Raw genomic sequence first — 12,310 nt, 5'->3', positions numbered from 1 at the left:
TTATGAGATAAATGTGTAATTTGGTCTTTTTCATTAAATAGATATTTGCTTCATGGAATAATTTAGGGAAATTAGTTAGTTGAAAATTGCAGTGAAGTTTTATAAAGCTGCCTTGGTTTTTGATCACTGAGAAGGCTGAGTGGAAAAAAGTGATAACATCAAAGTCTATTCAGTGCTTTTCTTTTTTGTTTAAAGTTCAAACAAGCGTAGGTGAAATAATCGAAGTGTAGCATATTGTCTTCTTTGTTATATTAATTCACTAAAAATTGTAATAATTCATTCTTTGTTGTTAAGTCAAATGTAAAAATTGTTACAAATAATGTTAAATAATTAACTAACTAGTAAATCTCGGACTTTAACAAAAAAAATAAAAAAACTATAGTACTTAATCTTGACATTAAGAAAAAATTAGTAAAAAAATAAATTAAATATTAAAATGGATATGTAATAATTATATGTGCATTATTTTTTCTTAATTTTTTTTTTCTAACCGAAAAACTTCAATAAAAAGGAAAAAAAAAAGTCACTAATTTTAATAATAAGAATATAATATAAGAAGAGATTTTAATGATTACATCAAATATATAATCATAATAATTACGTTTACTTTTAATTATTATTATTATTAGACGGTTGTGATTAATTTAAAAACTTACTAAAAATAATTAATATATTACTTGTAATTTGGTACTAAATTAATTTTATTTATTTTTTTTTAAAATAAAAAAATTATAAATATTAATTTTCAAAAAAAGTTTTATTAAATATGTTAATTAAAAAATTAATTTATTTTAAGTATATACTTAACTTAAGTCTAAAAATAAAAAAAATTATCTGTTAGTGACTTATCATAGCAAGTTATTAAAAAATGTAACCTTTATAATTATATTTGACTGTAATCAACAAATTTTGAATGGAACGGAATTTTATAGAAGTGTAACAAAATGAACTACTAATGAGTTTCGTCTATTAATTAAGTAAATGTAAAATACTTGAAGCTCTATTACCTTACTAATACACACACAAAAAAAAAATAAAAAAAGAAAAGAAAAAAAAACAAAGAAAGAAAAGAGAAATGGTTAGTGACTTTGGTTGGATTACAGATTAGGAATCAGCCAAACATATATATGTGAATTTTCTTCCATATACATCTATGTTATCTTTTTTCCAGGTACAAAATATAAATATATTGTTAAACAGTGAGCCTCTCACATTCAAAAGAATAAACTCTTGTTTTCTTCTTGAAAAATGTTCTTGCATTTTGTAAACATACACAAGCAGTGTATGCAATGTATTGATAAGGATAAGAAATACTCAAAATATGAGGAATTCTGACCTCATGATCTCAAGAGAGGTGACTATCCAAGCAAAGCAGCACTGTACATTTTTTTCTCATGAAAACTATGTTGATAGCAGGCTCTGCACGAGCACTCACCTCTCTTAAAAGCATGGATTCGGTTCCCATCTCTAAAAATAACATCCCTATCAATAAATCGAGTTAGCAGCATTATGAAGTCATGACATTCACTGCAGATACGAATATCCTTGCTTATGTGTATTGTAGCCTTAGATGGAGTATTGAGAAGACCAAACACAACAGCTAATTTCTCACTATGATAAGATGAACCTTCTGTGTCTTGTAATGTGTAACCTTGTCTCTTCAACTCCTTTGTAAGTGACAATATTTTGTCATGAATGTCTGTCATCTGTGGATGTGACCTATCTCCTGCGTCGAAGATATGAACCTTGTTTCCATTCTCAATACAGCATTGCCCGGGATTCTTCCTCACCCCTCTATCTTCCATCAGCTGGCGTGTCTTCTTGCCTAAGTTGGATCGACCCAGTTCATCGTACAAGTTTGCAAGGACTGTGTAGAAAACTGGGTCAGACGGATCAAGTTCAAGACCTCGTCTTGCCATATCTTCAGCTAGAGTCAAGTTGCCATGGAGTTTGCAAGAACCCAATAATGTTTTGTATATTAAAGGATCTGGCTTAAATGGCATGTTGTCAATGACTTCCAAAGCGTCCTCTAGCTGCCCAGCTCGGCCAAGTAGATCCACTAAACAAGCATAGTGACCAAGCTCTGGGGTTATACCATGCTTATTTCTCATTGAATGAAAATAATCAAGGCCTAAATCAACCAACCCACCTCGGCTGCAAGCAAAAAGTACAGACAGGAATGTGATGGAATCAGGTTTCAGTCCTGCTAACCTCATGTCTTCCAAGGCAGAAAGAGCCGAGTTGATGTACCCATTTGATGCCAATCCAGAAATTAATCCATTCCATGATATAACATCTGGATCTGAAATTTCTCTAAAAGCTCTGTAACCATCTTCTGCATAACCACATTTCCAGTACAAGTCAACCAAACTGTTGGAAACTGAAGTCCAGCTGCTGAAACCCGATTTTATTGAATAACAATGGAGTTGCTTCCCAATTTTGATTGCTGCTAAGGCCACTGACGCAGACAAAAAACTTGATAAGCTAAATCCGTCCATCTCAATTTCGTCATCCTTCATGTGCTTGATGACATTCAATACCATTTGGTGATTTCCCAACTTGTTCATTCGGGCCACTAAATTTGTGTATGTGATAATGTCTCTGTGCTTCAGTCTTTTTGTTACTTTCCATGAATCATTTACCATACCTACAGAAGCATAAGTATCTACAAGAGCATTTCCAACCATTACATCAGAAAATGCTTTAGCTTTAAGTATGTATCCATGAAGCTTTAACATTCGACTCATTGATTTATCGGTACTACAGGCACGAAGGAGGACAACAAGAGTATAAGAATTCGGTTCTACTCCCATGGCTTGCATCTGCAGGAAAAACTGGAAAGAATCTCGTTCAAAACCATGATCAGCAAAACCAGCAATCAAAGACGTCCAAGAGATAACGTTTGGTGAGGTTATTCCCCTAAAGACTCTGAAACCATCTTCGACGAAGTTGGAACATTTCATATACATTTCAACTAGTGCATTTCCAACAGAAACATTAGCCTCCAAGCCAGTCCTGAAAGCCAGCGAGTGTATTTGCTTTCCTAATTCGAATAACAAAACAGTTGCACAAGCCTTTAGTATGTTAGAATACGTGAAACTATTTGGCTTAATTCCCAAGATCTCCATCTCCTGCATTGCAGAAACAACCTCCTTGATTTTCAAGTCATTAGTGTAACCGGAAATAACAGAGGTCCATAGCACGACATCATATTCAGGGGTGAGATGTAAGACCTTAATGGCATCTTTCATCCTCTTGGAACTCGAATACATATTCACAAGAGCTGTTTTCAGCATCAAACTCAAAGTTATTCCCCGAGTTATTAAATGGGCATGTAGCAGTTTCCCATAATGTGACTCTAGATAACAGGAAGCCTCTAAAAGTTTCACAAAAGTGAACTCGTTTGGAGGAACTTGGGCATTGATCATATCAATATAATGTTTCAAAGCCAGACTCCATTTTTGAGCTTGGAGCAATGAAGAAATCATTGTTGTCCAAGTTATAGTATTACCCTTATCCATATTTCTAAACACATTATGAGCTTCCTCGGTATAACCACACTTGGCATAAAAATCAATCAAGGAGGTGAGCAAAACTGTGTTCGTCTCTAACCCAAGTTTTACAATATAGTTGTGAATGTGAGTCCCCAAATAGAATTCACCAAGGGCAGAACATGAACGTAAAACACTAGAGAAAGTAAACTCATTTGGGGTTTCCCCAGAAGCTATCATGGAATCAAACAACTCAAGGGTCATACAATGTTTGTCAGCTCTTGAATAAGCAGAAAGTAAACCAGTCCAAGTTACAACATCTCTATAAGGCATTTCATCAAACAAGTAATGTGCTTGTTGTGGTCCAAAGCATTTAGCATAAAGAGACAAGAGATTGTTGCTTAAAAGCATGTTACCTTGAAGACCCAGTTTGATAAGTGGGGTGTGGACACACAAACCTTGTTCCAAGGACTGTGAGTTGCATGATGAAACAATCCTCAAACATGTTTCTTCAAAACACTGAGTTTCGTTTTTGTTGAACAACGTGTTGTTCACTTTCAGTTTCAACAAGGTCCTCAATAATTGGTGGTCTTTCACCTTACACATTTTATTTGTCGACTCAAGTCTACAAAAAATAAAAAACAAAGCTTTATGTATGTAATACAAGTTAATGTTAGATTGAGATATGCCTTTTGTATGGGATGCTCTAACTCTTTCTTTTAAAATATTTGAGTCATGTATTATTATTAGTTTTACTTGAAGTTTTGATCGTTTTTTCTTTTTTATAATTTTGGCTATTTTTTTTAAGGAATATAGTGTTCTGCTTAAAAATATTAGGTATAAATAAAAAATTAGTTTAAAGTATTAGAAGGGGTAATAGTGTTTTTATGAAATTGTAAATAAATTTAATATTAGAGTGGTAGATTGTTATATTTAATTTTTTTACCATAAATTTAGCCCTTGTTTTTAATAGAACAAGTCACAAAACCAAGTACTCTAATATTAACTTTATTTACTAATCCCAACGCAAACCTCAAATTGCAATTAGAAAAAATGAGTTAGGTTGGCGAGGTTGAATGGTTTGGCGCGAAACTCCAAGATCTTGGCAAAAACCTGAAGTGTAAAATATTTTTCAAGTGTGCTCTAGATCTGACTTGAGTTGTTGCATCCTACCATTCTTGTTAGGAGACTCTCGGTCATGGAAGAAAGAAGCCAAGACATTAGTAATTGATCTTGAACTTCCCAGTCCAAGTATACAGGGTATTCGAGGTACAATCATTTTTAGAAAGAAATTGAGGAGGAGAAGATGATTCTTGAATGTAAGGTTGAAGACAATTACCTCTTATGGCAGCAAAGAATCTGTTGTCGCCATAGTAGGTAGTTGTGGTCATTCAGTCTAATCGAAAGGTTGCAGTTAAAATAGACTGGAGAAGCATTGCTATTTTCTCTATTTCTGTTGAGCTCTAAAATTGCCTCAAACGCTAGAATTGGTTCTGTCCTTGTTGCTGGTAGCAACATTGGCCACGACTCTGATACCATGTGAGATCTCTTAGCCATTGAAAAAAGAATGAAGAAGAACAAAACAGAGAAAAGAAGAAGAAGAAGGAAAGAGAACAAAGATCAACAAAGGTGATGAAGATCAAAGATGAATCTCATTTATTACAACTACACAACAATAGTTTATATATGTTATGAAGTGAGAAGATAGAGTTAGTTACAACAGTTAGTTAGTAACAACCAATAACAGAGAATTAACTAACTCTAACAGAATTAACCACCGTCATTTATTTTGTAAAATTACAATGACGAGGAATGACTTGAGAAGAGGAAGAAGAAAGGTTGCAATTTGGATTATGTATGATGAGGCATATATGAGATTGTCATATGATTTGATGGTGATTTAGGGTTGTGATTTAGATTGCGACTAGAGCATGATTGAAAGATTACAATATGAGTTTATGGTAATTTAGGGTTGTTATTTGGGTTACAATATCAATTTCAGAGATTAATAAAAATTTCACATAGTGGTCTTGCAATTTAGATTGCAACTAGGGCATGACTGAGATTGCGATATGATTTGATGATAGTTTAAGGTTGTGATTTGGGTTGCGATATTAGCTGTCACTTCAGTTTTGTTTTAGAAATCAATAGAAGTTTTACGTTGTGGCCATTGAACAATCACGGAGAGAAAGAATGACTCATAGGAAGAAGATGAAAGGGGGTGAGATTACAATATGGTTTGTTAAGAGTTGCGATATGTGTTGCAAGTTTAATTTCAATTTCGGAAGAAACCTAAGTCAGAGGAAAAAGAAGAAGAAAAAACAACAAAAGATGTAAGAAAAAAATTATCGTAAAAATGAATTAAAAAATATAAATTTAAAGTAAAATATAAAAGATAAAATATAAGAACAGAAAAGGAAAATTAAATTAATAAAAGTCAATTTTTTTTAAAATATATATTTCTTAAGGATTTTTTTATTTTTTTTATTTTTTATTTTTACACTTTGAAACCATTTTTTTGGTATTTTTACGGAAATCCATATAGCAACCCACATAACAACTAACATAGCAATTTAAATTGCAACCAAAATTCATATAACAACTTACGTAAAAACTACTATAGCAACTCAAATCATAAATTAAAAAATAATATATAAGATAATTCTCTTATTTTTTTAAATAAAAGTTGTATTAAAAGGTTTGGGCAACATCCAATCTAATTGAACCGAACTGATTCAATCCAATCCAATCCAATTACAATTGAATTGGATTGAATTCTAATTGGATTAGATCGGTTTGTGGATGTCAATCTCAAAATTCAATTACAAATCGATGCAATCCAATTACATTTATATATCTTAAAAAATTATTATTTATTTATATAATAAAAAATATGAAAAAAAATATAATACATATTATATGTTTTGTGTATTTATTTTTATGATATTTTGTTTTATTTTATTACTTAAAAATGTTATTATTTTAATTATTTGAAACTTTTAGTTGCAATACATTGTAATTATGGTATGTTTATGAATTATTAAACTTATATAAAAGGGTGATATTCTTGAGGTTAGCTCAAGTGGCCATAGGAGGGTGCGTGTGTGTTGGAGGTCTTGGGTTGGAGTCTCAAATTATGTAATGTAATATATAAACGCTTAAATAAAAAAAAAAATGATATTTAATTTGTACGTATGACAAATAACAATTAATATGTAAATTCATAGGTTGTAGGAAACAAATATAATTCATATATTAGGAAATATTTTTTTTTTAAAAGAATATATATTAATTAGGGGATTGATTGGTTTGGAATGTGTAGAGCCACCTCGTCAAGTCAAGTTAGTCTCTTTTTTTATTTGAAGTCTTCTCTTTCTCTTTCTGTTTCTCTCTCTAATAACTCAAAGAAAAAACCAGCGCCTTTTTCTACTTCTACACCTTTCTACTCCCGTCGATATGGATTCCGATCTCGAAAAACAGGCCAAGGAGGCTTTTATTGATGATCACTTCCAACTCGCCCACGACCTCCTCTCCCAAGCAATCGATGTTTGCCCCACCAAACCCGACCTTTATCTCGACCGTGCCCAGGCCAATATCAAACTCGACAATTTCACTGGTGACCCTCCACTTCCTCCCAATTTCATGCTGTTTATTAGACCTTGTACTTCCTTTACTCTTTTTTTTTTCTTCATTTTTTTTTTGTTTTTTTGGTGGTCGTCATAACGGTTGACTCACTGCTCGTGTTACTCAGAGGCTTGGTTCTTGTGTATATACGTATATGTTTTTTTTATTTTTTTTTATGGATATTTATTGTTCGTTTGTTCCTAATAGATTGGCGAATTCATACTCTTTTAGACTCGGGTTTCGATCTCACTTTTATGAACAGTGACCCATGTACTTGTGATTAAATTTTTTTTTAAAAAAATTCACAAACCCAAAATCATATGTGATTTAGTTTTTTTTTTTCCTTTTGTGCTGATAAGATATTTAGTATGGAATGTTATTCAAAATGTGCTAATGTTCTTCTTGTTGCTGTACTTTTGTTGGTGAATGCTATTCAGAGGCTGTTGCAGATGCAAACAGGGCGATTGAGTTGGAACCGTTAAATGCAAAAGCCTACCTGCGAAAAGGGTGTGTAGTTGAACGTTTCACATTCTGAGTATTTGTGTTGGACTTAATTATTATAAACTATTGTAAATGTTTAAACTCTTTTGTGGATTAACTTTAGCAAGTTCATGTTTGCTTTTATTGCTTGTGTCATGTAAATTATACTTGTTAATTGATGAATTGTATTTCTATACGTGGCCTTCTTGACAATTTGAAGATAGTAGTAGTTGTTTTTGTCAAAGAAAAAGAAAGAGAGTAGTAGTTGAAGGTAGTTGGCATGACATCTTTTGTCCTGTAGAAGGGGTTTCTATTTAGTTGTGAGTTTGATAAGTCTCTGCAACTCTTTTTCTCACTGTTCTGTAGAAATGCTTGCATCAAGCTTGAAGAATATCAGACTGCCAAGGTAGCCTTGGAAAAGGGAGCTTCTTTGGCTCCAGGAGATGCTAGATTTACTAATTTGATTAAAGAATGTGATCAGCGTATAGCAGGTTGGTAGTTTCTTGTTACATTCTTACACCTTTTTGTGATATATGTAAATAGTGATATTAAAGAATGTGCTATTGTTGGGAATGGATGCATTTTGGAAGGAACAAAGTTTTTAGGGTATAGAATTGCATATGAAGAAAATTTCAATGACCCTTTGTTTATGGATTTTCATATCAATTCAGAGGAAACTAGTGATCTACAACAGAAATTATTGGAGACAACGAGTAGCACAAGTGTGTCTATAGAAGATGTTCAGCCTGTTGTTGCTGTCGACAACTCTCCCACTGAGGTGACAGTTACACCTGCTAAACCAAAATACAGGCATGTTTGCTTTTGATGCGTTCTTACAAGTGATATGGTTTTCAACTTTTAATTAGTATTTTTATAGTTGTACAGTACTTCCACCTCCTCCCCCTTATGGGAATTTCCAGATGTAAGAGATAAATATCTAATCATTATGGGTTCAAATCTCTGCAGGCATGAACACTACCAAAAGCCAGAAGAAGTGGTAGTGACAATATTTGCTAAGGGTGTACCTGCTAAAAATGTTTCAGTCGATTTTGGTGAACAAATAGTATGATTTGTACTACTGTTCCTGTTTTCATTTATCATGCCTTATGCTTTTTCTTTGTGTTAGATCTCTGAATTTTCGCCTTTTGTTTCTAGCTAAGTGTTAGCATTGATGTTCCTGGGGAGGATTCATATCATTTACAGACTCGCTTGTTTGGAAAGGTAAAGACTATTTTAATGAGGCTATAATAATTTATTATCTCTTCACTTTAATTGGTTACCAGCAATTAATTATAACAGTTTTTTTATCAACTATTAAGTACTAGATTATTACAACCATATATCTGATTAGTTGATGAACAAAAAGCAAACTAGGATTATAGTAATTCTACTGAAAATAAATATTACATGTTAGTGTTTTCCAATTACAGTTATTTTATTTTGATATAATAGGGATATTGTTGGCATTTTATCCTTAAACTAAATGTAGGAATTACTTCAATTATATATTGCTTTATATGCTGGGGCAATAGTTCAGATTTTACCATTCTGAAACTTAATTTTAATTATGTTTGCGTTGGGAGATTCTGGAAATTAAACTCCTTTTGCGTCATGCATGTCTAACGATTTCGTTTTATGTAGTGCCTTGTATGCTGGAGCCATAGTTTATATACCTTTCTGAAATTTAATTTTGATTAATGTTCGGGTTGGGAGGCTCTGGAACTTAAACTCCTTTTGCGTTATGCATGTCTAATGATTTTGTTTTTCTGCCATTTGTTTATTTGGTTGGTTTGGTTTTCTTTAGCACGGAATGCTTACATAAACTTTTGCCTCATGCAGATTATACCTGAGAAATGCAGATATGATGTTTTGTCAACTAAAGTTGAGATTCGGCTTGCAAAGGCTGAAGCAATACAGTGGGCATCACTTGAATTCAGCAAAGATAGTGCTGTTCATCAAAGGGTCAAACCTTCATCGTCAGGTACGCACAGACTGTTCATTTGCATGGTCTTTGACAAGATCATACATCCATTATAAAGAATTGTTGCTTGAAGTTTTTTATTGTGCTTATCATCAATAGTATGCACACACTCATTATCAGTAAGTTCAATTCATGTGGCCAAATTTGCAGTGGCTATAACTGAAAGGCCAACTTACCCATCATCAAAATCTAAGGTAGATTGGGACAAGCTCGAGGCTGAAATGAAGAAACAGGTCTGCCTTTACCTGTTTAATTTACATTGATCTCCTTCACAAGTGCTTTTTTTTTTACACTCCATGTTCTGATTTTGACATCAGGAAAAGGACGAGAAGCTGGATGGCGATGCAGCTTTGAACAAATTCTTCCGGGATATATATCAAGATGCTGACGAGGACACAAGAAGAGCCATGAGCAAATCATTCGTAAGACTCACTCGTCTTAAATCTTTTTAACTCTTGAATCTATTCTATGCGCCAATTGCTTTGTTATATTAGATCATCTATTTCCTATTGATCATCATGTACAGGTGGAGTCTCATGGAACTGTGCTGTCGACAAATTGGAAGGAAGTCGGTTCGAAGAAGGTGGAGGGAAGCCCTCCCGATGGTATGGAATTGAAGAAGTGGGAGTACTAAGCGATGGATGCTCTATTTGTTGCATTGGATATGATTGTTTTTGCAAGCATGTCGATTTTGTTGAGGACATTGCTTATCAAATATGATTTATTTTCTCTTAATGGATGGTTTGCTTGCATGTCTTGTTCAAGTTTTTCATCACATTGTTCCTGTGATTATCCATGTACTTAACATTTTTTTCCCTTTTCTAGTCTTTAACTTGTTCTTAAGTGTCAATATCTTTTTCTTAATTCTGTTTGAAATTTAAATCTGTACTTATTTTGTTCATTCGGTTCTTATCTGGGCTATTAAGCAATATCATTTTTAGTATGAAAGAGAATATTGTCTTCTAATGATTATTTTTAATTTGGAGTCTTTTTCCACCAGTGTATATGTACATGGATTATTTTAATTTGACATGGAAAACTTACCTAACAGATCTAAATTATCACTTGTCAGTCATCAAAATAACTTCACAACAGTTGTGCCTTAATATAGTTGATACTAATTTAAAAAGGAGAATGTGCCTTAATATAATTTTACTGTGTAAATTTTCAAGGATAGTTTTGTCTCACGTGTCCCGTAAAGATAACACTTCGGCCCATGGTTTAGCTAAACATGTCCTTAGGCTAGACAATGAGTTATGCTTGTTTGAAGAGGTTCCAGCACCGATTGTTGAAGTCTTCTCGAGAATGTCCTAATGTGAGCCAGATCACGTTTTTTTTTTTAAAAAAAGGAGAATTTTAAGGGCAACTTTATCCCAAAAAGCACAAGAGCATTTGCACATAACTAAAATAATTCTCATTTCGTTATCAATCATCTCGAATTGTAATATTTATACTACGACAATTCTATTTAGAATTTAGTGAAGAATTGAAGAGATCCCTAGCTAACTACAAATTTCATTGTTTATTAATATTTTATCATGTTCTATTCTATGAATGCTTGATTTTATGAAAATTATGCTATTAGTGTACAAGTAGATTTATTTTATTTTTTTAATTTATTTATTTTTTTTTAAAAAATATCATTGCTTAAAAATCCTATTAAGTTATTATAATAAACATATTGTTATAAAATTATGTAAAATAGATGAGAAGAAAGATGAAGAAGATGAAGAGAGAAAGAGAAAGTGAATGAGAATTTGTCAGCTGTTTATTCCAATGGGGTGAACTCCTATTTATACAACTTTAAGAATCAAATATTAAGAAACTAAGAAAAAGGGAAACTAAGAAAAAAAGAATGTTGATTACAATTAATGGTAATAAATAAAAGATTTGGACATCCACATAATTATTAATATTTATAACACTCCCACTTGGATGTCCATAATAACCGTCTCGTTAAAAATCTTGCTGAAAAACTTGATCAAAAGAAAAAGAGTATAGTGTAAACTAACTCCCCTCATTTAGGTATTCGTGGAGATCTTCTAATTGACGAATTTTGATCTTGTCTGCCATCTTCTCAAATGTTGATATTGGTAATAACTTTGTGAATAAGTTTGCAAGATTGACACTTGATTGAACTTGTTGAACACCAATATGCATTTTCTTGAAACGTATAAAGAAGGATTTGGTGAAATATGTTCTAATTCTATCTCCTTCAATGTACCCTCCTTTTAGTTGAGCGGTGTAAGCAGTATTATCTTCATAGATAAATGCTTGTGTGCTTTATAGAGTGCAATCCATATGTTTCTCGAATATGCTATGTCAATGATCTCACTCCCACACACTCTCTACTTGCTTCATAAAGTGCAAGTATGTTAGCATAATTTAAAGTTTTCTCGTTAAAAATCTTATCAGGAAAACTTAGTGGGACAAAACCGGAGCTAAAGAAAAAGAGCGCAATATATATTTCATATTCAAAACTATTTGCAAGTTGCCTTGTTAAAAACCTTGCCAGGAAAACCCAGTGGGACAAAACCTGAACTAAGGGAAAAAGAGTAAAACATGAATATGTCTCCCCCTCATGCACATATGATCCATAATTCTTTTGGTGATAATATATTTCATAAGATTATTGTTATCACTTTTAAAATATCACCATATACTATCTATGATCATATATTTTCTATAACTCTTCCAGAGTATGTGTGGACTTCTAAATTATAGATGAGGGGTT

General features: G+C 32.5%; 2 protein-coding genes across 2 annotated transcripts; one reads left to right on the top strand and one right to left on the bottom strand.

Moving 5' to 3' along the window:
* Positions 1-1,097: 1,097 nt before the first annotated feature.
* Positions 1,098-4,193, bottom strand: LOC115716312 (pentatricopeptide repeat-containing protein At5g52850, chloroplastic). Its single transcript, XM_030645072.2, has one exon. The coding sequence runs from the start codon at positions 4,095-4,097 to the stop codon at positions 1,359-1,361; it is 2,739 nt and encodes a 912-aa protein (XP_030500932.2). The 5' UTR covers positions 4,098-4,193; the 3' UTR covers positions 1,098-1,358.
* A 2,533-nt stretch (positions 4,194-6,726) lies between these two features.
* Positions 6,727-10,477, top strand: LOC115717231 (protein SGT1 homolog B). Its single transcript, XM_030646203.2, has 10 exons — positions 6,727-7,107; positions 7,553-7,622; positions 7,962-8,086; positions 8,267-8,405; positions 8,562-8,658; positions 8,751-8,816; positions 9,435-9,576; positions 9,727-9,809; positions 9,894-9,998; positions 10,103-10,477. The coding sequence occupies exons 1-10, from the start codon at positions 6,948-6,950 to the stop codon at positions 10,208-10,210; spliced, it is 1,095 nt and encodes a 364-aa protein (XP_030502063.2). The 5' UTR covers positions 6,727-6,947; the 3' UTR covers positions 10,211-10,477.
* The last annotated feature ends 1,833 nt before the right edge of the window (positions 10,478-12,310 follow it).

The sequence above is a fragment of the Cannabis sativa genome, chromosome 5 (assembly GCF_029168945.1).
Source record: "Cannabis sativa cultivar Pink pepper isolate KNU-18-1 chromosome 5, ASM2916894v1, whole genome shotgun sequence".
Lineage (NCBI taxonomy): Eukaryota > Viridiplantae > Streptophyta > Magnoliopsida > Rosales > Cannabaceae > Cannabis > Cannabis sativa.
The sequence above is the reverse complement of the archived record's forward strand: the minus strand, read 5'-3'. Positions and strand labels throughout refer to the sequence as shown.